At 37.8% G+C, this 25,527-nt stretch overlaps 1 protein-coding gene across 1 annotated transcript in view; it reads right to left on the bottom strand.

The window, feature by feature from the left end:
- Positions 1-3,289: 3,289 nt before the first annotated feature.
- The window catches only part of col11a1a (collagen, type XI, alpha 1a), a 137,767-nt gene continuing 115,529 nt past the window's right edge, over positions 3,290-25,527 (bottom strand). The window contains exons 55-67 of the mRNA XM_041813670.1: positions 21,359-21,412; positions 19,533-19,640; positions 19,200-19,253; positions 17,381-17,434; positions 13,710-13,817; positions 10,946-10,999; positions 10,820-10,855; positions 10,675-10,728; positions 10,337-10,583; positions 9,077-9,189; positions 8,625-8,693; positions 5,827-6,060; positions 3,290-4,496 (exon numbers count right to left, since the gene is read on the bottom strand). Coding sequence (XP_041669604.1) covers positions 4,350-4,496; positions 5,827-6,060; positions 8,625-8,693; positions 9,077-9,189; positions 10,337-10,583; positions 10,675-10,728; positions 10,820-10,855; positions 10,946-10,999; positions 13,710-13,817; positions 17,381-17,434; positions 19,200-19,253; positions 19,533-19,640; positions 21,359-21,412 — 1,332 coding nt within the window. The 3' untranslated portion in view covers positions 3,290-4,349. The remainder of the gene's footprint in view (positions 4,497-5,826; positions 6,061-8,624; positions 8,694-9,076; positions 9,190-10,336; positions 10,584-10,674; positions 10,729-10,819; positions 10,856-10,945; positions 11,000-13,709; positions 13,818-17,380; positions 17,435-19,199; positions 19,254-19,532; positions 19,641-21,358; positions 21,413-25,527) is intronic.

Here is a 25,527-nt window from a genome sequence, read left to right as displayed (position 1 = left end):
ATGCATTATTGAAGCAATACATGTGGAGATTCTTACCAAGTGGTTAGTCTTGAAATCTCTATTGTGTTCCTCAATCAGACGGAAAAAGTGACACTTATTGATATGATAATGTAGGAGATTATTACTATGATCTTCCACAACAATTCAGAGAAGTTTGATTGCTTCATTTAAATGAACTGTGTGTGTGTTGAATATGTAAAAAGAGCCATTAAGGGTGTGAGTTATTTCCAGAGACAAACACAGAATTTGTTAAAGGAACCAAAAGAAAGTAAAAAAGTACACCGAAAGCTGAGCTGAATCCTCGTCTGAAGCCGTGGAGAGCTTTACGTGATTGTTTTTTTTTTCTTGTGTGTGTGGTTCCACATGTGTGTATTCTCTTTGGTCGCTCGTCTACAAAGACCTCCACTCCAAAGAGAGAAAGATAAAAAGAAATACAAAGTGCATTTCTTCTTCTGCTCAGCTCAGACCCGTCACTTGTTATTACGTGGATTTCTTTTGCTCTTCTGCAGGAGAAAATGAAAAATAAAAGGTTGGGTGTTGGTCAGTCCTTTTGAAGAGACACAGGCCATCGCTTACATTTGTTTCAAGGAGGCTCAGAGGGATTCAGCTCTAATTAGCCGTATTTTTTCTTCTCTCAGTGCTGGAGTGATCTGGTGGCAACAATGTGCACAGTAGTAAGAATCATAATTAAGGATGAAACACTTTCTGGATGAATTCAATTACATTTTAAAGATAAAAAAGCAGAGAGAAAAGCTTTGACATTTTTTATTTAATTTTGGTAATTCGCTTCCTTGACAAGTTACATAAAACTCACATCTGAACACTAAACAACAGGAGAAACCTGGTTAGCTTAGCTTTATTATCTCCTTTTTGCAGCTCTATCGATGCTGACATTGTAAACAGTGCACGGAACCAAGTAAAGCTAACCAACTCTCACTGTACTTTCATGTTATCATTAATAATATATATTTTTATCTTTTCTCAACAAGAAAGAGAATAAGCAACAAAAAAGTCAAACTCATGCTTTTCATCTCCTCCTCATGACCTTTAAAATGTCACTGAATTATCTTGAAAGTGTCCAAAGTCATCTAATTAGGATTCTTGTACAACTTGTTGCAGGATTGATGCAATCCACTAGCTCCTCTCTCTGCCTACCTTGAATATCAAAGAGGAAGAAGAGGCACGTTTAAAAGGCAAGTTCTACATACTCTCCCTTTGAGACAGGCTGTAGCTTTACAGGTGTCACTTTAAAGGTAGGATATGGATATTGCCACCTTTCGAAAGTGCCAGGAAGGATTTATTCCTAATACCAATCCTTAACATACACAGTATGGAAATCCAGGGGGATCCTAATCAAAGGATGCTTCTCAGCTCCTTGCATTTCTGCTTTGACAATGTTACAGTGGCATTTAGCAGACACCTTTGTCCAAAGCTATTTACATCTGAGAGTAAGTTAAACACAAGCAAAGATCTATCCATCAATCCATTTTTTATACCGCTTATCTGGTTGGGGGTCACAGGGGGCTGGAGCCTATCATCAGGTGAGAGGCAGGGTACAATTAGCCTAACATGCATGTCTTTGGTGGTGGGAGAAAGCTGGAGTACCTAGAGAGAACCCATGCATGCACTGGGAGAACATGCCAACTCCACACAGAAAGGCCCTGACCGTGAAGTGAACCTGGAACTCTCTTGCTGTGAGGCAACAGCACTGACCTCTGGGCTGCCGAGCTTTGCCAGCAAGGATCTAGACAAGAGGAAACGACATCAGTAAGTGCCACAAAGTGCAGAAAAAGTGTGGGGTGTGGGAACCACTGCTCTTAAAGATCTCCCTGTGAGGAAGGACTTGAACCCAGAGGGAATTTGATGATTTATTTTGTCAGACAGCTGACAGATCCGGCAGCAAAAGAACTGAGGACTGACAAGCAGCTCTAGCCAAACACAACGATTCCTTTACCGATAAAAGTGATGTTTCAGTAGAGTGGCCCCTCCTACTCATCAATACCTCATATAGTTTGATTACTACTATATTCAATCATTTAGTGGTGTATGCAGAAGTGAGTACACATTAGGTACACTCTTCTTTTAGAAGTGGGTATACTATATGGAAACAGTGGGTCATAAGTGGGTATACTTTGTTCACCACTGAGTATGTCTCTGATGAGGGAGAAAACGTGGGTGACAAGCAGTAAAAGAGAGGTAGCTAGCCTCTAAGCTCAGTCAAAGACTCCACAAGCCTCTCCTCTCACCTTATCTGGCAAGAGGTATAGACAGAGGTCTGCAGGACTTTGGATATTGATCACCTCCATACCAAGAAAATCTGCAGAGAAAATCATTTTTTCTGTCAAGTGTAGGGATCATATTGAATATTTGTTGAAATTTTCTACTGATAACTGCAGTATGCAGGTCCATTTAGAGCATTTATGTTATAACCTTTGTCCATTCGCATTGTTAACTTCCTTCCCCCCATATGACATCATCGGGATCACATGACTGCAAACAACCTATCAAGGAAAAAATATTGCGATACAATCCGGAAAGATGTGGGAAGAGGAACAATGTAGGCATATGACAACATTACCCAGAATGCATTACACAACAATGGCAGCCAACATATGAATCTTTGTTTAAAATTTTCTCTAAAATACATAAATCTAGTGAATCTTTGTGCATTAATGTTAAAAAAATAAAGTCAACATATCTGAGAATGAGGGATTTCCTTTAAGATATTATGTCATCACTCTAAAATAAACCTTTTAATAACAAATGTGAGTTGTGTGAATGAATGCTCCTTTATGGAAAAGATCAATACACTAACAGAATTTTCTAAAATGTTGAAGGAAAATCCTTGTTATAAAACTAAAACTTTGATTTTGGACAAGTAGCTCGACATATAAAATATTTTACATGCTTTGACATTATTCAACTTTCCATTTGAGTCTTAACATCTGCTGTGTATGAGCTTTGATTTGTGATTATTTGAACACATAAAATAAATCTCATGAGTTAAATGTCTGTGTGCATATTTGTGTGATTTTTGCATGCTGTGTTCAGATTCAGAGCGAGAGTCTTCCTCTTTCTCCGACAAAAAAGGAGACTTTTATTCATGTTCTCATTCATATACTCAGAATGAAGGAAATTATTGTGAGATGGATCTTTATTGGTTTCAAAAGATGGAATTGCACGAGCCCAGAGTCTCACAGATCCTCGGTGTAAAAGCATGAAACATGTACAGAAGGTGGATCCGCGTTTACACAAACCATTGAGACATTCAGTTCACTGTTGTTTAGAATCCAGTTTTTAATATTTAAATGAACTATAAAAAGCACATTAAAACATTTTCTCATTTTAGTTACAAAAATGGGTCACCTAAAGGGCTTCTCATTGCATTCACAGAAGGGTTTGAACAGTGGATGTCTAACAGTTAACTCTCTTTTTAAAAAATCCCCACCCAAAATATATAAACTTAATTGCTTAACCAAGGTATATACAGGGCATAGCATCCTTGCATCTTACAGGTTATCAAGAAAGTTTGAGGTATACAACCAAAATAAAAAGCCTGTCAGAAAACAAAACAGAACAACAAATAGAATTAAATAAAGGAAAAATGAATGCTTCCTACGAGCACAGGATCACAACATTAGTGGGAGATGTTTCCGTGTTCGCACTGGTTGATACTTCCTCAAGCTTTGGACTGTCACTATATACAAAGGGCATACAGTCTAATTTAGCCATAGAGAATTGTTTGAATGCTCACTTTATTTGCTTCATGACAGATAAACAAAATACCAGAATTATAAATTTATTTGATCATTTCTTCTTAAGTTACTCGTGTTAAAATTAAAGAGCCAGAATCTGATACACATGCAAGTTTTGAAAGTGGATTCAGAAATAACAGTATTGTACAAAATAATAATTACAGTTTTTATAATTATCAAAATACACCTTCTTTCTTAGCACCTCTTTATACTTTTTGTGTTTTTGAACAAGCACCATTGTAGTCGTTTTTTTCAAACAGCACCTGGAGGATCCAGAGAGGAGGTCAGTGACCCCCCCTCCTCACGTTTCCTCTGATTCACCCCCTCCTGCCACGCGTTCCAATGTCCTTCACCTTTGCTCCTGACGTGGTTTAGTCGTGTGGTTCAAGCCCCACAAGGGCAACAAGTATTCTCCCGGGTTACACGTACATACATGGACAAACATGTTTGCTACACCAACTCTTATTCAAAACTTGCATGTGGCATAGAAAAGGGTGGGGGGCTAGAAATGGGGTTTGGTGGTACCCAAAACGTCTCAACTTGACTTTCTTTGCTGGCCCCATCAAGTCCTTTTTTTCTTTTTTTGTTTTTTATTTAGCCAAGGAAGCAGACGGGCCCAACTTCAAACCCAAACTTCTGGTTGGGGTCCCCAAAGTCAGTCAACATGACGTCGATGATCGGAACCTGATCGATTTTGGGAGTATTAATCTCCATCACAGTCTTTCCGTAGCCCTTCCTCGTCTGCAATGATAGAAAAAAAATACACAGAGGAGAGAATTAGATGAGCTAATCAGCGCTGTACACACATTAGGCCTCTGTTTTTAATCACAGCAGAGCTGCTGGGAAAACTTTGCTAATGTGCATATGAGAGGAGTTTTTTTTTTAATTTCCACAGCCATCAGCAACAATCACAGCTCTCCTCTCTGCTTTGTTTCATTTATAATGTGGTTTCATTTTCAATCATTCATAAGGAAGAGTTCTGTTCTGCAAAAGCCACACGGATGAGAAAACGATCACATCCATTTAAAGTACCACAATTTCTCAGCCTTTGTAACGCCGCAAGAGCAAATTTGACAGAAATTATCCTTCCTTTTAGCTGGAAAATAACCTCTTCATTATTTCTCTTGAAGGTTAAACCAGGTATTTTCAAGCCACACTCTATGTTCAGGTATTAAACTCCAGCAAATTTATTCAGTCAGTGACACAGACTGTAATGTCTGAAACATAATCCCTGATAAATTAAAGTGTGTCCACTAAAAAGTAGGCAGTTTGTTTCTCCATATGTCTGATAACATTATAAAGACATCTATTCCAAAGCAACTTTGTCTCACAGAACACAGGAGTTGCTTGTCTGTTTGATTTATTAGTTGATTTACAAGTTTTATCACTAGCTCTACAAAAAAAGCCTGGATCCTACACCTCATTTGCTTGATGCACTATGACATAAAAAAAGATAATAAATGGAGGAGATAGACCAACAATTCCTGCACAGGCTGTAATCGCTGCAACACATTCCTGGATCAATCCAGCTCTTTTTGGCTGGTCTCGTTATTTTTAACTGTTGCATAATTATTGTGTATGGTCCAAACCGACAAATTGAAAGCCAAAATAGCAAAACAGTGCGAACAAACATGTTCATTGGTGCAGCTGTGGACAAGCAACTCCTGCCCCAGGCAGTACAAAATAATGCATCAAGCAAATGTAGACCAGCAACTCCTATTCTGTGTGGTAGGATTATTCTAAACAAAAGATCTGCCATCCTTTCTGTAACTTTTCCATACCTTTAGAATAACAATCTGAGACTGTCAGGTAAAAAAAAATACTGTAAGAGGAGACACTTTAATTGCAGCCTGCTTTATTGCTACAGCTGGAAGCTGTCCTAACAGAGGAGTCATGCCCATACTGGAACCATAAGGTCAACTGGCCAAGGTTAAAAAAATAACTCTGATCCCCTTCAAAAGCAACGGCCCTGCTAAGATAACTAATCCAAAGAATCCTACTTGAAAGAAAGCCTGTTTAATTAGCTTGTTTCATCTTTAACATAATTTGCATTCGTACAATAATGACTTACCGCACATCCGTCTGAGAGGGCCTTGATGTAAGGGTTATTGTCAAAGGACATCTCCTCGTCGTTGGCGCCCAGGAAGCGCAGCGCCTTGTCGTAGCTGTCGCTCGTGGCGTCGTGCCACGCCACGGACTGGTGGCAGCTGTAGGTGAAGTTTTGCCTGGCTGAGGCCGTCAGTAGTCTGAGGAAGGTCATCTGCACCATGTTTATTGAGTTTCCATCTGCGTCAACATATGAGAGCTGAGGGTGGCAAACAGAGAGAGACAGAGTCAGTCAAATATGAGTCTGTTTCTTGTTTTGTGGAGGAATTATGTGTTTAACTTTAGAAAAGAAACAAGAAAGTATAAAAAGAGTATGCTGAATATTTATCAGAGGAACAGCAGGGGAATATGGGATGTGTTTTTTTGGGGGTGAATGGTTGAAAACTGAACAAGTTTGAAATTTTGAAAACTTAAGGGGACTGGGATGAACCTTAGAAATGAGAAATCATCCTTTAACAAACCATTTTGAAAGTATTTCTAACTATCTGGCTGATGTTTTATAAGGAATAAATAGTAAGCACTGCTGTCTGTCTGCGCTGCTTTAAAGGGTTTTTTCATTAACATCTGTTTTTTTAAATGAAGCAGGAAAAATAAATAATCTGCTGACAGGTGCAAATACGGCCTTCAGAGAACATCCAACATTAATTAAAAGAAATTTTCTCTAATAGATAGTTGGATTTTAGAAGGGCTTAATATAAAATTCCTCTTCATAAACTCTGACCAACATCCCCGACCAAGAGAAAACTCTGCTGCTAGACTTTAGCTTCAGTATTTTCTAAAAACTACCCGTGAAATCAGAGAAGGGCTTTAATATTACTGCACAATGTAACCTTTGCTTATGAGGACTCTGAAGATTTATTTCTTAGTTTAAAACTTCTGCTGCAAAATTAATCTAATATTTCTGGATGATCCTGCTGATGATATTGTCCCTTGATAAATATTAATGTCTTATTAAATATAAAAATACTATGTGTATAAGCATTTTTGAAGTGTTTAGATATAAAGTATGTACAAGCCAGTTTTGCCCACTGAGTGTTTTATCTTTTTATGTCATTGTGTCAGTCCATAGAGGGGTGGGGGAGAAAAAAACGGTGCTGGCAGGAAAATGTCACACCAAAGTAAATTCATACAATTTTCAGGACTTTTGTGCATTAAAAGGGCTGTCCAGTAAATACTTATGTGCTAATGAGTCTTATACTTGGAGCTATGTTTATATAGTTTTAATATGTATATTTTCTTGAATTCCCCTTGGAATTAATAAAGTAGCTCTCTCTATCCATCTTCTCTAAAAGTTTTTAAGCTCTCATGAAGTTTTTCAGACGTTTCGATATAGAAGTATATTGCAAAATTGCAATGGAAACACTTTTTCCGGATTTCCACGTCACAGGACATAATGTCTGGTGTCACGTGACCAGTTCGCTCCGGTTCGCGCAGTACGTGTGAACAGAAGAGGAGACCGAGACTTTTCTTAACATCATACTTATACTATTATACGTGGCGGAGTCTCCAGGATGAGATTTTAGTAGAATTACGAGGCTAATGCCCAAAACTCCCTTCAATAGAAACACCTTTGAAATTGAAGAAATATCGCTGTATCACTGTAATGGAAATGCAACAAGTACTGCCTGCCCTGCTCTGGGGTTTTGTCTGCTTCTCTCCCTGCCTTATACTTTCCTTATCGGCATAAGAAGAGCAAAAACGTGTGCTTTTTCCTGCTTACAGCTTTCTACGCAGGCTCATGGAAAGGCAGGTGGATCCCAGAACAGCCACACCACCAAACATAAATAACAGCAGTAAGTGCTAATTATTAAGTGCTTCTAAAAAAATATTCATAGCTGCATATCCTATGTGTTTCTTGACAAAGTATCATCAAAGTTGCTGCAACTAAGATGCATTCACCACAGTAGTTCAATTATTCATTGCATCATTACAAGGCTAACTTATGCTCTGTTAGCTGTTTAATCGCTTAAAAGAAACCTTCCTAACTCTAGAGGTCATTGAATATAACTTTTACAGTATCCTCTGTCTTGTATATATATGGTTAATTTTAATTATGGTGTTTAGAAAATATTTGTAATCAGTCTAAGTTTATTCGTCACTCTTTATGGCTTCCCCTTAAAGCAAACAAACAAGAGCTCTTCAGGTGTGAAAATAAACTTCACATGAACCTTTACTGAACAAATTTAATAACAGGACTCTAGCAATGATACGAGAGGGTGTACTGTACTTTAAAGTCTTCTCATGCAAAAGTCTATATTTGTGGAAGTAAAACAGTCTGACTGGTGTCTGATGGATCCTGACAAACGTGTTCCTGCAGCAGCTGATGTTTACTGAGACACTTTTTAAATGTTCAAGGGCACCATGAGGAGAAGTGAAACATTAAACTGTGAGGCGTTGTGCCTGAATCCTCTGTAATGTTTTATTGATGCTCTGTTCTTTATATGGAACAGTGGGAGAATTGTAATGTTCTGACAATAGCACAAAATGAGCTGCAGTTCAAAGGGATGCAGATTATTTTAAGTAAAAGTCAATTTTTCGCTGGATGAAAGTAGATCGCTTACACTCTGAATTCTCCTCGCTGTTTAAAATATGAACGCTGTAAAAACCATGAGGTAGTTTGGGGATTTCTTTATGGGGAGCAGCTTCAGGTCACTGCTCACTATTTCATGGGTGGTGCTCCTGTTTGAGACTTTCAGCAGCTGTTCAACATTTGCAGAGAAACATGGGAGAATAAAGTAAAAAAAAAAAATCTCTCTGACTTACGATTTTACCACGCTTAAATTCACTAAACCACGACCCTGGCACTTCTTTGGGCCATGAAGATATCCTGACCTGTAGAAAATATTAAAAAACAGAGAGTATAAATAGTACATTTGGTTATAAATCAACAGTGAGCATGAAGAAAAGCTTGTTGTATAACACACAGCCTTGAGGGTGGCATCAAAGTTTATCATCGTGGAGCAGAAGATAAACCTGTTTGTTATTTTAATATCTTTGAAAAATCACAGCGCTCTGTAACATTTCGCCTTTTAGTGCTGTTTTTTGTGTTGTTTGCACAAAGTGAACATCAAATCCATACAAGCTCATCCCTGCAGCGAATCAGAGATCTTTGACAACTTTAGCAGAGCACTGTCTCAGCTTAAAATGAAGGATCAGTATCTGATAAAGCACGATGATTAAAACCACAGAGATATTATAAATGTAGAGTCACTCACTCCATTGGACTTCTTATCAGGATAAATGCAGGTTTCTCCTCCGGCTGTGAAGTTACAGTAAACTTTGAAAGAGTCTCCGGAGCAGCCCTGGTTGGGATCGATCCAGTACTCGCCTGAGGAGAAACAAACACAGTCAGAATTCCTGCTCTCCTCACGTCCTCAGAAAACTGCTCAGAGAGTCTTTTTCACATTTAAGTGTGCTTGATTCTTTCAGTCTGTGTGAAATTCAGCTCTGAAGTCATTTACTACTCCTTTTCAGAGCTTTTAGAGTGCTAAATCAAATGGTATTGTGAGCTGCACTGAAATCCAACATGCACTGACCCCCCTCTAACCCCAACAAACCCCTCTAAACAAACACATTGCCAGTGCATTATCCCCCTTTCATATCCTCTTACTTTTCTTTGTGCAGTGATCACATTTCAGCCAATGCTGTGGATCTTTCTGGAGCAAGTTTAACTATGTTTCTGTGCAATACAAAAATATATCACTTGAATGTTTGTGTTCTATGATACTGGGGATGCCTGAATGGTCTGCACTTAAAGTGGAAGCAATTCTTAATTGCATTGTTTAATGAGGATTTCTATTATATTCTTTTCTGCGCCTGAAGTGAGTTGTTCTTTATGAGCCACAAAAGTTAGAAAATGTTTTCCCTAAATAGAAGTAAAATGGATAGTAATAAAACCCACACTTTCTGATTCAAATGGCACTTTTATAACCCTAATATTTAACTGGAGCCGTGGAGACTTACTGCTGATGGGAAATAAGTAAAACTACCAGGCTGGCACATTTTTACCTAAACACAACAAAATAAAGATAAAAAAGAAAATAGGCAATGTTCCTACTCTAATGTGATGTTGTTGTTTTCTATGCAATGTTGTAAATCAATGTATTTAGTCAGAAAAGAGATCCAGATTACAGAGGAACGCTTGTATAATCAAAATTGAGTTCCAATGTTTTGCATAATTTTGACTGCATGAATACAGAAATACATTTAAAACTTTTAAAGACATTTTTCAAGACTCTCATTATATTTTAAGACCACATTGCAGCTTTAATTTCTAACCAGTTACATTGGTTATTATGCAGATAAATGCAGATATTATTGTTACTGTGAGCAAATAAAGCTTTCTTTGAGTTGCTAGCAGTGCTAGTTTTCCTCAGAAAACTGCTCAGAGAGTGTTTTTCACATTTAAGTGTGCTCATGTAAGAGCATTGTTTTGAACAAAGCTTTACTTTTTCAGCCTCTCTGACTGATCTTACCATCTGGGAACTCTGGGTGACAGAGCTGCAGGTCTTTGCACGTCCTGGCCGGGTTGTTCTGCGTTCCCATTGGGTACTTCATACGCTCGATGTCCTGTTTGAGGTTGTTAAGCGAGCTGAAGATGTCTCCCATGCCTTCACCGTAGTCCAGGATGGTAGAGGCCGCATCTGCCTGCATGTCACTTGAGCGCTTGGTTTTCTTCGGTGACTGGATCGGCAGGGGCTGGATCACCTCACCTGGGGGGCCCTGAGAGGTACAGTAGGAAAATCAGTTTTAGAATGATACCTGTGGACTGGAAAAAAAGCAGAAAAAGTGAGTAGTAGTGGTAAATACTCACAGGAGGACCAGGAGGACCAACTGAACCAGTGTCTCCTTTAGCCCCAGCAGGACCCTGAGAACAACAAGAAGAGAAACACGTTATATGGATGAATCCAAAACACACACAGTGATGATCTGTATTTAAAAACACTGATGGTACTCACAGTTGAACCCTTGGCTCCTTTGGGACCTTGAGGACCCTGCAGGAGATAAAAAAAACAGCATTTTAATAAAAGCTTTCTATAATGAGTGCTGAATCTAAACGTATGAATGAATCAGGGCACACTTACAGGCAGACCGGGGGGACCTGGGGGACCGAGAGGTCCAGCAGCTCCACCAATACCCTGATGATGAAAGAAGAAAGATCGAAATGAAAGAAACATCAGAGATAAAAGTGTTAGGGCGAGGCTAGAATAATGAGTGAAATGAAAAGCCAGAATATAAAGGCAGAGGAGTTTATGAGCAGAACAGATGGGCTATGAACTGAAAGCTCTGAACTGAACTGAAAAAATGAGAAGTGAGGTTGAAACAAAATACTTGAAACAATTTTACTTGAAAGAAAATATAAAAAGAAACCTAATTTTGTTGTTATTTTAATGAACAAAGATAAAGAAGGAACTGTGGTAATGTTCATTCAATTGTTAAATATAATGAGTATTTTTCTATGCTTTAATTTTGATGGAATTGGAAGTTTTGGCACTGAGTGTCATGTGTATAGGTGGAGAGGTAAGACTGGATGGATGGGCACCTAGAGAGGTAAATTATTATTATTATTATTATTTTACCAGGAAGCCAGGCACTCAATACATAAGGATGAAACTTTTTTGCAAGTGTAGATTGTTGAAAAAATACACAGGAAACTATTTTTGGAAAGATATTGACATTTTTAAGCTCTGAACAATCCCCTCTCCTCATGCCTGTGGCCTGTTTGATTCTGAGTATTTCTTTTGGCAGTTGAAAAAAAGCAAATCATTACGACAATAATCCATCAAATTCATTCATAGATTAAAGCATCTATAAGCTTGAGCATCCTGACCAAAAAAAATCAGTAAATGTTTACCATCATTGAATAAAACAGCTTTTTCATTGTTTTATTACTCTGGACCCTCTTGGATGTGTGCTTGGAAAAATATGTTGCAAAAGGTCTATAACGTGCTATTTTTTCAGGATATCTCTTTGTTTCATATGAAGTCTAAACTTCCCTTTTTCATTAAACATTTAATTTCTGATTTAATAATTTGAAATATATGGGTGATTTGGTGTGTTAGGGAGGTGATAGTGGGTACTGAGGCTAGACCAGTTTAGAACCACCGGTCTAGACTGTATTTTTGACCTTTAATATTTTGAATGATGTCTCTCTGGCTCCGTCCATAATTTATCAGTATGACAATCAGTGTAGAGCAAATTATTAAAAAGATGTCCTCTGAATGAGAAACAGAAGAGGACAAAGATGTCATAATACTTGATTTACAAATGTCGACACCCTGATTTCCCCAGAAAGATGTGAATAAAGGGCTAAAAATGGGTCTGTGCTGATTCTACTGCTCTGTAATTTAAAAAGTAAACTTCCCCATCTGTCACTGCCTGACCTTCTCTGAAAATGACAACTTTGGTCAACAATTAAGCAGAGAATATGTGTCATAAATTTAGGTAATACTTTATTTGAAGGCTAAGACTGATGGGACACCTGTCATTGACACAAAGGAAGCTTTATGAACATTTATGAATGTTGTCATTAAGTGTCATTCGGTCACTATGTCACCTTTGATACAAAGCTGATATTGTTTGATCCCTTTTTGTTTCTTTGTATGGTAAGGTAAGGCTGTAGCCAGCTTTCTTAGCCTAGCATAAAGACTGGAAACAACAGTGGGTATAAGATCCAGTGCAAGGTACACTGAAAACTTCCTTTCTTGATTTGGGATGTCCAGTGGTGTAGTGGTGTGTGTAGAAGTGGGTATGCTCTAATTTATCATATTAAAGGTAATGTAATGTCAACATTCAAGCTTCCTCTTATGTCAGTGACAGGTGTCATGTCTTGATTATGACGGTGTAATGTCAGCTTCAGGCCGTTACACATCAAGGACGACAAAACTGACTGCACAAAAATGCAAATAATTTTGAGGTAAATGTTGTTACGCCTTTCTATGCACTGTCCTCTGATAAACAGTGATTTATATTGGAGCAGAAAATCAAATGAGGTTTCTGCCTCTCTCTCCTCAGGTCCATGTGTAAAGGCACTTTAGCCATGAATAGCAAAGCAAACTAAGCTACTTTAGATTCACATTCATAAAGCTCAGATTTACATAGAAATAATCCAAATGCTACATCTCATACCTTTATCAGAAACAGTAAACTGAGCAAGAAAAAGCACATTTTAATGGTATTAGACTTAATCTCAGATGCTAAGTCTAAGCCTTCACCTTTAATCACCAGCTCTAGGTAAGCTGAGGACAACAGCAGGATGGACAAGCAGAATATTCAGTCAGTCTGAATGTTCGTTTAAATATGAATGAAGCTTTCATCAGTCCTTTAAAAGAGAGAGCCTTCAAATTCTTTTATTACTGCTTTCTGTTTCAGTGGATGGCTCATTTGAAGGTGGAAGTGTTTGAATTCTAACGCTGTGGATCAGGCAGAAACTCACATCAATAGAGTATTAAACGTAATCACCGTACATGAAACTTTAATTAGCATCTTCTAAGAAATCGAATGAAGGCGGATGAAATCAGAAACAAGGAAAAAAATATGTCCAAAGGATGCATATGTTGCTTCAAAAGTCAGGTAAGCTGTTATTTCTTCAAAATCTGTGAATGTAGTCCGCTGAAGGCGAGATCCAGCTGAATGCTAGCTCACTGAGGGGGTGTATATGTGTTGTGTATGTGTGCAGAGCTCAGTGTCACTGCAGCGTTTTTCAGAGTTTTAGTCAACAGTAAATAAATGTGGGTGTTAAGACCTGTGGCCACAGAGGGAGGGGGAGCAGAGAGGGTGAAAAATGTCGTGAGGTGGAGGGCACACACCCCGAGGACTGGCGCAGTAGCAGAGTCATTCATTACTTACACTGTCGCCCTTGCTGCCGGGGGAACCTTGTGGTCCGGGCAGACCTCGGTCTCCTTTCTCTCCCTGCTCACCGGGAGGTCCAATCAGACCGATCAGGCCGGGGTGACCCTGTAGGACGACAACAAATGAGCACCCACACACAGAATGATCAAACACATCAGCACCATCCTTTTGTGTACTCAGACTTTAAAGCCTCTGCAAACATGTGACACAGGCTGCATACGCTCTCCCACACAGAGCAGAAAGACAAAAAGTAAATCTAAGTGGCATATAATGTCTTAAAGCATGACAGCATGTGCTTTTTTTCAGGCTCTAGTGTTTCTTCTTAGGAGGCCGTGACTTCTCAGTATTCCTTTGTCCCCCTTAGGAAAATTATAATTTAATTCTCAAATGATTACAGTTCTTTCCTTGTAATCTCAGATTTTTCTCTTTAATGCAGTCCTAATTCTCTGCATCTATCTTGTTTCAAATTGTTTTATCCTAAGAGATCTTCATAACAAATTAGATCCCATGAGTGAGATTTGTGGCTTTGATTTTCCACATGTGTAAAACTACAATTATGTGAATCAGAAATGAGAGAGAAAATGCTTAGTTAAAGTCAGAATATCTTACTATCGATCCTTTCAATTTGTTCATATTCTAAATCATATAATATCCACTTTCCAAATTCACTGTTCTATTTTACGTTATGTATTCTTTTAGATGAACAGAACAACAGATGTCTCCTACTTTAAATGAAAATAAACTGATCAAGATTCATCACTTGGTAACATATTTATTAATATTATGCAGATTTATTTAGGGTTAGTAATTTATAGTAGGAATGAATGATACTGGATTTTTGCTGAAATCCAATATTCACAAATAAATTTTAGCCAATTTAACCATATAGATGTGTAAATTAAGTTCAGATGTAAAACTACAGTCCTTCAAACATGATTTAAAGTTGAACAAATTAACAAATTTCAGTTCTTAAAGTCCCTGTAAAGTGATAAAACTTCTCTAAGTTTATCAAATTTTCAAAATCATGGCAAGGAGGCAGTAATGTCAGCTCTAGGATGGTGTGGGCATGTCTGTTGAATGAGCTCAAGCTACGCCCACACAAGAAACACAACACGACACACAACAAAAACACAGCATTGTACTGGCTGTTTACTTTCATCGAAGGCAGTAGGCTAATACTGGCTAACAACAGACTTTACCGAGATGAACTGCACAGCGATTTTATACAGTTGTCATGGGCTCCCATATTTGCCCTGCTTAAACAAAACCAAGCCATGAAAGAGGTGAACAACTATCTAGTGTGTTAAGACATGTCATGTGGATTTCACTTTACAGGGACTTCAAATGCTTTCAAGGGCAAAAAACGATGAAGAAAAGAGAAATACATCAGCACACGTAGTTCTGCTGATCAAGCCTAAACCTCCACTCACTTATTTCAAACAGCTTATATTTACAGCTGAATTTGATGGCCAAAATATTTGTTGTAAATCTTGGCAGAAATTTTCATATCTACGAGCATTACAACCGATTATTCACCTTTTAAGCTAATATCTGCCGATATCGATATCATGCCGGTAATATCATGCTTCCCTAATTTATAGCATAATTTCTGTTCAGTTTAGGGGCATCTCCTTTTTAAACCCTCAGGCCCTCCTTTAAAAAAATCACACTCTCACTCTTTAAGCCCTTTAAGGACATTGGGTATATTCAAAAGTATTAAAAATGAATGAAAAAAAAAAATTAAATCTGTGGTCCTTAACTCCAGTTCTAGTCATGTATAGAATGTAAATTAATCTACATAGTTTTAAACCTATAAATGCCAGTATTTACACAACACCACTTTTTTTTTACACAAAAAATGAATTATTTTCAATTTGATACATGCAAAGCAGATTTTTTTGTGCAAGGATTATCAGTCTGGGATATGTTAATGATTAGCACTAACACTGATTTTGATGGACTGTTACGTTTTGTGTAATAAAAAAAAAAAAAAAAAAAAAAATCACTGTCTCCCTCGTAAAGCCCTTTAAGGACATTGGATATATTTCAAAATATTGGATATGAAACAAAAATTTTTTTCTTAATTTTAGGTCCTTAACTCCAGTCCTCATCATGTATAGCAAATGTGAATTAATTTTTATTATTTTAATCCTGTTACTGTCACTGTTATATCCAATCAGTTCAAACAAGGTCATAATCTCCCACAATGCCTCTCTGCAAACATTGAAAAATGGCAAAATTTGGCAACATTTTCTTGTGTGCAAATATTTTCACCTCTGAATGACAGAATCACAGAGGAATTAACAGGATTTCTTATTTATTTATTGCAATGGCAGTAGAATGAAAATAGGTGGTTTTAATGGTAGTCAGTGAGGCCTAAAAGGGCTTTAGGAGGGCGAGTGTGAGTTTTTTGTCTACACAGTGGAAAATTCTGTCAACACAGTGTGAATAATGAAATTTCAAAACTTCATTAAAAAATGAATAACTTTGTCAAATATTATCATCTTAGCATGATAACTGCCAAAGTTAGAGAAAAAAACACAATTAAAAAGCCCTAAAAGGGCTCTAGGAGGGCCTAAGGGTTAAGACAACACTGATGGCTTCGGATGTTAAATTCCAGCAGAATATTACTACACAGTATCGCAATTTACCCCCCAAATCTCTTCTTTTTATCAAGTTTAATTTGTTTCAGTGTTGTTGTGATATCTAATCCCTTAGTAAACACAATGTGGTGAGTAGTCACTCCCCTTTTCATGTATAATGAAAAATCTGATCTTAAACTCTTCATTTTGTTTCAGACAAATGGTCTAGTTTTGAGTTGTGTTCACTTTCTTTAACTTTAAACAAGCCTCTTTAAGATAACCGAGCAGATGGTTACCTACTGACAAGTTTTTAAAAATATCTTCTTTCTGATGTTCGTAACTTGTTTCTGAAACTGGATATTTGATTTGTTTACAAGTGTTGTTTTACGTTAACAATAAAAAAGACATATTTCCACTGTTATCTAACTTCATACCCTTGTTTTTTAGATGCAATGTTTTACAGGAGGTATTGAAGAGTTAAATTTCATTCAAGCAAAATACTCAGGTTGGAATTGAAATGTCTCCCCTGATCAGGCAAAAAATAAATAAAAAATACAATAACAATCTGCAACACAAAGGTTCTGACTTTGAAATGAGCTCTAAGCAGGCCTCTGATGTGACAGCATTTAAAAAACGCTGCCTCCTTTGTGTTCCTTTAAACAGCCTCTCTGCAGCCATCATGTCAATGTGTGTATGTGAGGAGAATTAGACAGAGTAATGTGTGCTGTCTGAACATCCTGAGCTGTTATATTTCAGCTGAAAATTTGACGCTGCAGCGGAGAAAGGAGCGAGATGAGACAGATTAGAGCGATACATCACATTCAGCTGCAGATTCAAGCCTGTCAGAGCGCTTCTATTAAAGAGAAAAACTCATTTTGTTTCCTTAATGTTAACATAAGCCTGCCATAGTTTTAATGCTGCCTTGTGCCTCTAAAAGATGCCTTTTCAAACACTTTGAAGCTTTGAAAAAGTGATGAGCAAAACCAAGATCACTCTTGTAAGGTTTTGGTGTTTTCAGGTTTATCTTGTAGCCTATTTGAAGACGGGGAAATGAAACCAGCTGCAGAGAAATAGAGCAACACTCACCTTTTCACCTTTAGAGCCAGGGTCACCTTTCAGACCAGGAAGACCAGGAGGACCCTGAACAACAAAAGAGCAAGTTAGAAAGCAATTTCACACTGAGAGAAAACACATAAAAAAGATAAAAGTAAAAGAAAAAAGACAGACAGGATTGTTTGGAGGGAAAAAGCAAGACAGAAATTGAAAGAAAATTAGTAAAAAAAAAAAGGTAAAGAAACATGAAAAGGAAACAAAAAGGTAGAAGAATCTTCAAAACACTAAAGAACAGATGAAAACACTAGTGTATTTACACATATGGCTTAAGGGGTCAAAATAAAAATATAATAAAATGAAAACATGAGATCTGAAAATTAACTTGTAGACAATGTCATTATTGAGTTCAAATGATTCCTCTCCTCTCATTCAACAAAAGCCCCTGTCTTTAAACCATTTCAGTGTAGCTTTCGCTGTATGCTTTGGCTCATTGTCTTGCTGGAAAATTAATCTCTCAAGCCATAGTTCTCTTGCAGACTGAATCAGAATGTCCTCCAGGATTTTCCTATATTTTGCCGCATTCAGTATACACTCTATCTTCATCAGCCTTTCAGGGCCAGCTGCCAAGAAACATCCCCACAGCATGATGCTGCCACCACTGTGCTTCACTGTGGGGATGGTGTTTTTGTGATTATTTATAGTGTTTGATGTTTGCCAAACATAGCGTATTGTCTGATGGCCAGAAAGCACCATTTTGGTCTCATCAGAACAAAGAACTTCCATTGACCATGGAGTCTCCCACATGGAGTCTGCCTTTAAGCGAAATCTAGTCAAGATTTAATGATTTTTTTCCTCAACCATGCCTTTCTCTTTGCCATTCTCCTATAAAGCTTTGGTGAAGAACCTGGGCAACAGTTGCTGTATACAGAGTCTCTACCATCCCAGCTGCTGAAGCTTGTAACTCCTTCAGGTGTCTTGGTGGCCAACCCCTAGCCTCCTTCTTGCACAGTCACTCAGTTTGTGAGGACGGCCTGATCTAGGCAGATTTACACATGTGCCATATTCCCTGTTGTATCAATCCCCTGACTTATACTTTTCAAAAACCTCTTCCTTAAGTTGTTTGTGGTGTTCTTTTTTCCTCATGGTGTAATGGTAGCCAGTAATACTGATTAACCAGTGACTGGACCTTCCAGGCACAAGTGTCTTTATATTACAATCACCTGAGACACATTCACTGCATTCAGGTGATCTCCAGTTCACTAATTGTGAGACTACAAGCAAATTCATTTTTGTCAAAAAAAGCCAAATAACATTGACTAACATTGATTTGTGAACTCAATAAAAAGGGTAAAACATCCACTGAATACTTTTATAGGCACTGTATGTTATGCCAGCATCTCTGAAAGATCAGTGAAGATGTTTTCCTACTGGCAAATATCTGACATCATAACACTGATCTGCCTAATAATTCCCTGCAGGGTTAAGTATTGATCAGTGTGATAAAATTACATTTTTTGTATCACTCACTGCATGCAGTTTCCTGGAAATCTGCTGATACAACCAGCTTTTTAACATTTAATTAAACAAATCTGGTATTGGCAGGGATATGTTATGCAAATTTCTGGCAGAACATATCTTTTTAAGCATAAAATTAGACAACCCTGTACCCTATCTCTTAATGGATATGTGACAGATCCATAAAGTTAAAACTTATTGATCACTGAGGTCCCATTTTATCTATTGTTAAGGGAAACTAGTGGCCTTGCTCTGTTAGAAGAGAAGAAATAAACATCCAAGCTGTAGCTGTATAGATAAACACTGAGGGAGAGGAAGGTATATTCAGCATACTAACCATGGGACCAGGTGGACCGTCCTGTCCTGGCGCTCCAGGCAGTCCTTGTTCTCCCTGTGAAAAGGCGTTCGATATTAGTGAGCATTACAGAGGCTGTATTTCCTGCTGCCTGCCATCGATTTTCTGCGCTCACTCGATGATTAATCGCCCAAACAGAGGAAAAAAGTGTGCTGGAATAAACAACAAACTAAAGTCTGAGCCAAATGGAGGTATTGATTATTCAATGAAGTCTATCATCATGTGTTAGCAGTGTGTGTGTGTATGTGTGTGTGTGTTTTTGGATATGCATTCAGTGTATAACAGGCAGATATGTTTGTGTTAGCTCAGACTTACGACGGGGCCAGGGATTCCTCGTAATCCCTCTGGACCAGGTTTTCCTGGAGGTCCCTGAGGTCCAACTGGTCCGGTTTTACCTGCTGGACCCTCAGAGCCAGCTTCACCCTGTGTGGACACACAACAGGGGTGAGAAAAACAATACAAGTTAGCAATTCCCCCTGATATAAATTTTTAAGTTCTTCTCTTTTTTTTTCCAGATTATAATTTGTGTTGAATACACATACACATCAACATCTTCAAGATCAAAATCATGTACTGTAAATCTGGTTTTAGAAGCAAAATCCAGTGAAAATCCTTAGCTGCAAGTCTTATTTAAATAGGCTAAATATTAAATAAAAAAGATGTGAATAAATAGACTGTAATAGAAGTCCTTCAGCACTGGTTCCCTGCCTCCTCCCTTTCCTCAGTCTTCAGACTAAGTGTTACTGTTTATAGAGCTCATTGTTGTTCAGACATACAGCCCAAGACTGATTTGAAATGTTTATAGAAAAAAAAAAAAAAAATTTTTTTCTTCAGATTTGAAAGTCTGTTAGTTTACCTTAAACTGTGACCCTGAGTGGGCACGGCAAGGCAAAGCAGCACCAGCCGATGACCTCATAGGAGCGGTTAATTGATGTTATAAGATAGTTGATGTCTTGCTGATAGCTGGCAGAAAAGGTTTGGGAACCGCTGATTTAGAGGATGTGTTGGATATTTGCTTGATATAGCAATTACAGAGTATGACGGGTCTGTAGTAACAAGTGTTTGCTTCAAATGAAGCTTCTTCTCTTCAACTTCTCCTTTTCATCTTTTAATAAATGCTCACAGTAACCATAAACATCCAATATAGAGGGATGTGTAATTAAATCAATGCAAAATGGCAGTGTTTTTTAAAAATTCATTGCATTTTAAACAGAATAAGCTGTAGGTTGTTTTCATCTTTGAATGATGCTAAGGCATTATGCAGAGTAAACAAGGACAAGCAAACAAAGACCTGAGTATTGAAGGTGTTCCTGCTTCAACATTGATATTTTTCATGGACTCACCAGTAAATTTAGGCCATACCTGCTGGTAAGTTTTCCTTTTTAAGTAACTAAAAAAATTAGCATGTTCTCAGATCAAATAGTGCCACAGCTGACCAACTGTAATTTAAAACACATCAGTATTCACAGAGACGAGATGGAGCTCATAAAAAACGGGAATCACGTTTGAGCTGCGAGGTGTTTACAGATTACAGGCTTACTGCAAAGTGGTTAAAAACTACTTCACTGAATTTATTACAACCTCAGAGTGCTGCAGCTTTTACTTTAGCAAATTTAAGATTCAGCTTTCTGGTTTCTGAGCACAAATTCAAGGTCAATTTGTACTTGGGAGTTTTACAATCTATTAGCTAAGCAGAGAGGTATCTGTTAAGAGTAAATGTAAATGATGCTCACTAGCCATCATTTCTAGGATGTTCAATGAAAGTGATGCAGCATATCTGTTGTTAAAGATACCATTGAAATCCAGTTATTTTCTAAAGTCTCAGAGGACTTTGTTTGGCCGTAGTTCACATTAAACAGAGAAAAGCATGCTTACGCTGAACACCTGAGGGCCAAACATAAAAGAATTTACTCCTTTTGTCGTTGCTGAGCTGCAGCACAATGCAAGAAACAAAAGAGTCTTAGTTTCACTCAAAGAGCCCGCGTCCATAAATTTCCATCTCATCTACAGAGGAAATTAAATGGCTCCTGTGTTTTTAATTCAAGAGTGGAAACAATGAGATGAGTGAGGGGATGAAGGGGCAGTGGGGGGACTTGCTGAGACGGCTTGACTGTTTGCAAAGGATGAATTGATTTTGTTACCTTGGCGCCCTTCTCTCCTTGCCTGCCCTCTGCACCAGCAGCCCCCGGGGGTCCCTGAGGAGAACGACAGGACACTGAGTTAGCATTTCAACACAACAATACACACACGTGGAGCTAACAGGTAATGGTTTATCAGTCCAACATTGATTTCAAAACTAACCTAGACACATAGGAAAAAAAGAGCGTTGTGTGTCAAATTAAAAATAAAGCACTTTGAACCTGCTGGAACAGGAACATCATGTCCAAAAGAGCCTAAAAGTGACCACCCACTACTTTAGAAGCTCTTGATCTCAAATTAAATTTCAAAATCCTCTTTAAACATTTGAAGAAAAATTAATGTAAATATTTGTAACCTTAACCGAGCCAAACAGTCATAATGATCTGGTGCAAAAATGGCTTTTGAAATGGAGAAAAAAATATTGACATATTAATTTAAAGAGTGAAGGAATTACCCACAACACATTGTGATTCCCTCAAATCTTTACAAATAACCGTTTTTCCAGTAATACCAACAAATGATAGTTTAGTGGGCAGCTTTCAAAATAGACTTTCTAAGTTTGTATTTCAATAGTGATGTGATGTATTGTAGTTAGTGAATATTTTGTGTTTTTTAGTCACTGAGAGTGCATAGTCATCATCAGACAGCCAAAATGAACAGGGGCAATAAACATTTCCACTGTCACAGCAGGCTCCACCCATGAGCAACACAGCTGAAACACAGGGAGTGGGGGAGTGGGGAGTGTAGTTTTATTCCACCTTATTCTTAAATATCCTGAACCATTGTGTCTTTTCAGGAATAAACACGATTGCTTCATTCTCAGGTAACTTGTGGGAAGTCCACCTTGGATGGTTATGACAGTAGAGTTAATAATCAAGTACCCCAGGGAAATTATTGCCATATTTTTACTTCTGTAACGAGACAGTTGAGCTTTAAGGCACTTTCAACTTACTGCATATACTTACGTGCATTTCTTTAAATCTTGTGGATTATATGCATAAAAAGGCATTGAGGCATCTCATCTAATCTGTTCTTTGTGAGCAGGATAATTCCTAATCTTTAACAGCTAAGTTCTTATATTACAAATGCATCTTGAAATACAAAAACAAATGTTGTTATTCTATATAAGGAGCCTCAGATAGAAGGACTTGCTGGTCTACTGTAACTTCAATTATCATGTAACACATGTAAAAGCCCCTCATTTGTTATTAGGGTATTAGTTTGGATTTTACACAATAATTGTGCAATGAAATAAAAATAACAATTATAATATTTTAAAAATGTGGAGGCAGGCGTGGACCAACAGCTCCTGTCTTCTCCTTAAAAAGACTTGATTTTATTTTTAATCAGTAATTTTTAGTTAATGAGATGTTTTGTTTGAACTTGCGATAACTGTTGTCATTTGTTTTTGTTTGTTAAATTTTGTTTGGATGTTTGTGGTGTATGTAATTTCCTGGTGTTAAATGATTAATTAGGACACAAAGCAACTTTTCCTGACACTGCAATCCAGTGGCTTTGAAGAGATCAAACCAATGGCTGTTGGTAGCTACCAGGAACATCTTTGTCTTAAACAGAAAGCTGCCAACGACTAAATACCATAACACTACACTACATGAGTAAAAATATCACTGGTAGAGCAGTTATACCCATGTGAAATTCCTGCTTTTGTCATTGCAGTCTGGTGTACTTGTAGAGACAATGAAACACTCATTTGTGATTAAAAAACGTCTTCCTCTTTCGCATAAAGGTCTGAAGGAATCCTATGTTATGTTTGTAATGTAAAGAAACAATATGCATCTGCCAGGAAAAAAACAACCAAAAAAAAAAAACAACATTTTTTAGGTTGGACTAGTTGCCCTGACAGATCATGCTGCTATGTTATAGCCTGTATTGGAGCTGTAGGTCAGATTTCAATTTTATCACACAATTAGAGCACATAACATTAAAAACAAGACCCAGGTTTATAAATTGCAGTTCTCCTCTTTAAACAAAAAAATGATGATCATTAGCAGTGATGTTTTCAGCCTCTCTGCATTTCAGTTAATTTATTAGATTTCATCCTGAGCCATTGTCTTGCTGATAAATACTTGGTGGGTCTTGTCTCTGTACAAGGATGAATCCAGTGCCCTTGAATGTGCACTGCTTCAGCTATGTCAGGCTCTATTTGAGTGACTTGGACAAGTCTTTGTCTTGTCTGTGCACACACAGAAAACACACACAGACACTCACACACACATACAGCCTTCATCAGTCATGCCGAGGGCTGGCAGGTCATCTTTTCTTTCTGGTCAGGATCTCTCAGCCTCACAATCATTTCTTTCAACTCCACCTCTAGTCGTCCCTCTTCAAAAAAGCCTCTCCATCCAAATTCCACTCTCATCTGGCCGATTGAAGCTCGAGTGCTATTGACTGAAGGCCCATAATGTGAGTGCGCCTCCTGTCCTGAGCTTTCATCTTCTTCTGTGTGGAGCTCTGACTGGTGGCAAAGAGGCCGGCCTCTTTATCAGCACTGAGAGTCATTTCAATTTAAGCAGGATTCACAGAATCACGCTTTATGTGGGGTTATCTTTAAAGGTTTGTCTGCATCACCATGTAAATGTACAACAGTTTATCACAGCTCTTAATTAGTCATAATGTAAACCAATTAATGTGGATTTTACCTCTAAGAACATTGGAGATGCTATTTCACCTGTGTCTCGCTGAGATTGTTAGTTGCACTTTTGTATGACATTGGCTCTATAACTGTTGAGTTTGGCCACAAGACAAAGTTAAAAACCCAAAATATCACAAAAAGTTCACCAACTACCTAACAAACTACTTTCAGAAAAAGAAAAGTTCAATATTTGTCGCAGGGTGTGCCATCCACATCTGCTGTTTTATCATGTACAGCAATGTCGTACAGGATCTTAACTCATAATTACAAAAAAAAAAAAAAAAAAAAAAGACATCCACTTATAATATAAAGCCAACAAATTGAGGCAGTGCTGCATCAGCAACCCCCACAGGGAAGTTAAATGACTTTTTTTCAATAGTGTCTGGTGGCTTTGTAGAGAGTAAAGTTACAGCTGTTTAAGTTAAAAAGACATCCTTCTCTTTGAAAAGGTCCATTTCTTTATGGATTCTTTTGTGTGAGGTTCTTAGATACTTAAAAGAATAAAGCCTGAGCCTGTCTGTGACAAAGCAAAAACTTTTAGTGAACAGACTTTGATTCATCAAAGATAATGTTGCAGACATTACAGGCTGTTTTGCAATTGCAGACTTGAGCATACTACTAAAGCAATTTCCTCACTTTTTGTACCAGTCATTTAGATCCCAAAGCTAAAGAATGACTTAAGAAACCCTATCCGTTAAATTATATTGATTTGATTCACCGAGAATTAAATACTGACCTGAACCCAAATTAAAAAAGGATTAAGGTCAGATAAGGCTCATAACTTTTCATTTTGTCTGTCTTCAAGAAGCAAAGTTGAATTTATTCCAGCATTAAGTTACTGGAAAAAAAGATTAAAAAAATTTTAGTAGTGCTTACTTCTTGTGAGGTCATGCCTTAGAGAGATTTACGGATTATTGCAATTTTCTGCAGTTAAAATGCTGAGAAAACACAAAAAAGACCAGAAGATCATAAACAACTCTCACTGTGAAATTAAGTATTCAGCACAGCGGCCTGTCATGGATCATCTCAGGTCCCACATTTTTTCTCAGTGATTGAAGCCCAGTGTGTGATAAAATAGCCTTTTTCCTAGCCATAATCCCTGGGCCATTCAGGTGCAGCATGTGCTGATACCATGCTAAATGCTCCGAATGTAAATTTCATCAGGCACATTAGAAAAGCAATCAGCCTGGTTTAAAAAATGCATGACATGTTTTCTTCCCCCATTGGAGCGGGTCTGGGAGTCTCTTTGAAATGCACTCACTCTCTGCAGATTGTGACTTTTCTTTCACGTTCTGGAGAATGGCTTCTCATTTTCATGTGGACTCTGTGCTTCAGATCATATTGGAAATATGGAAATGTTGCATCTTGGATGTGCGGATTCAAAAAGTAGCTTACTGGCTTTGATTTTCAGAGGTCTGAACCACACACTGAGCATACAAGGGATCTCTTTAATGGAGTGAAAATGGACTTCATACAAACAATAACTTTTGATATGGAGGCAACTCTGTTTTTAACCTT

This window comes from Cheilinus undulatus, linkage group 19 (assembly GCF_018320785.1).
Source record: "Cheilinus undulatus linkage group 19, ASM1832078v1, whole genome shotgun sequence".
Taxonomy (NCBI): domain Eukaryota; kingdom Metazoa; phylum Chordata; class Actinopteri; order Labriformes; family Labridae; genus Cheilinus; species Cheilinus undulatus.
The sequence above is the reverse complement of the archived record's forward strand: the minus strand, read 5'-3'. Positions and strand labels throughout refer to the sequence as shown.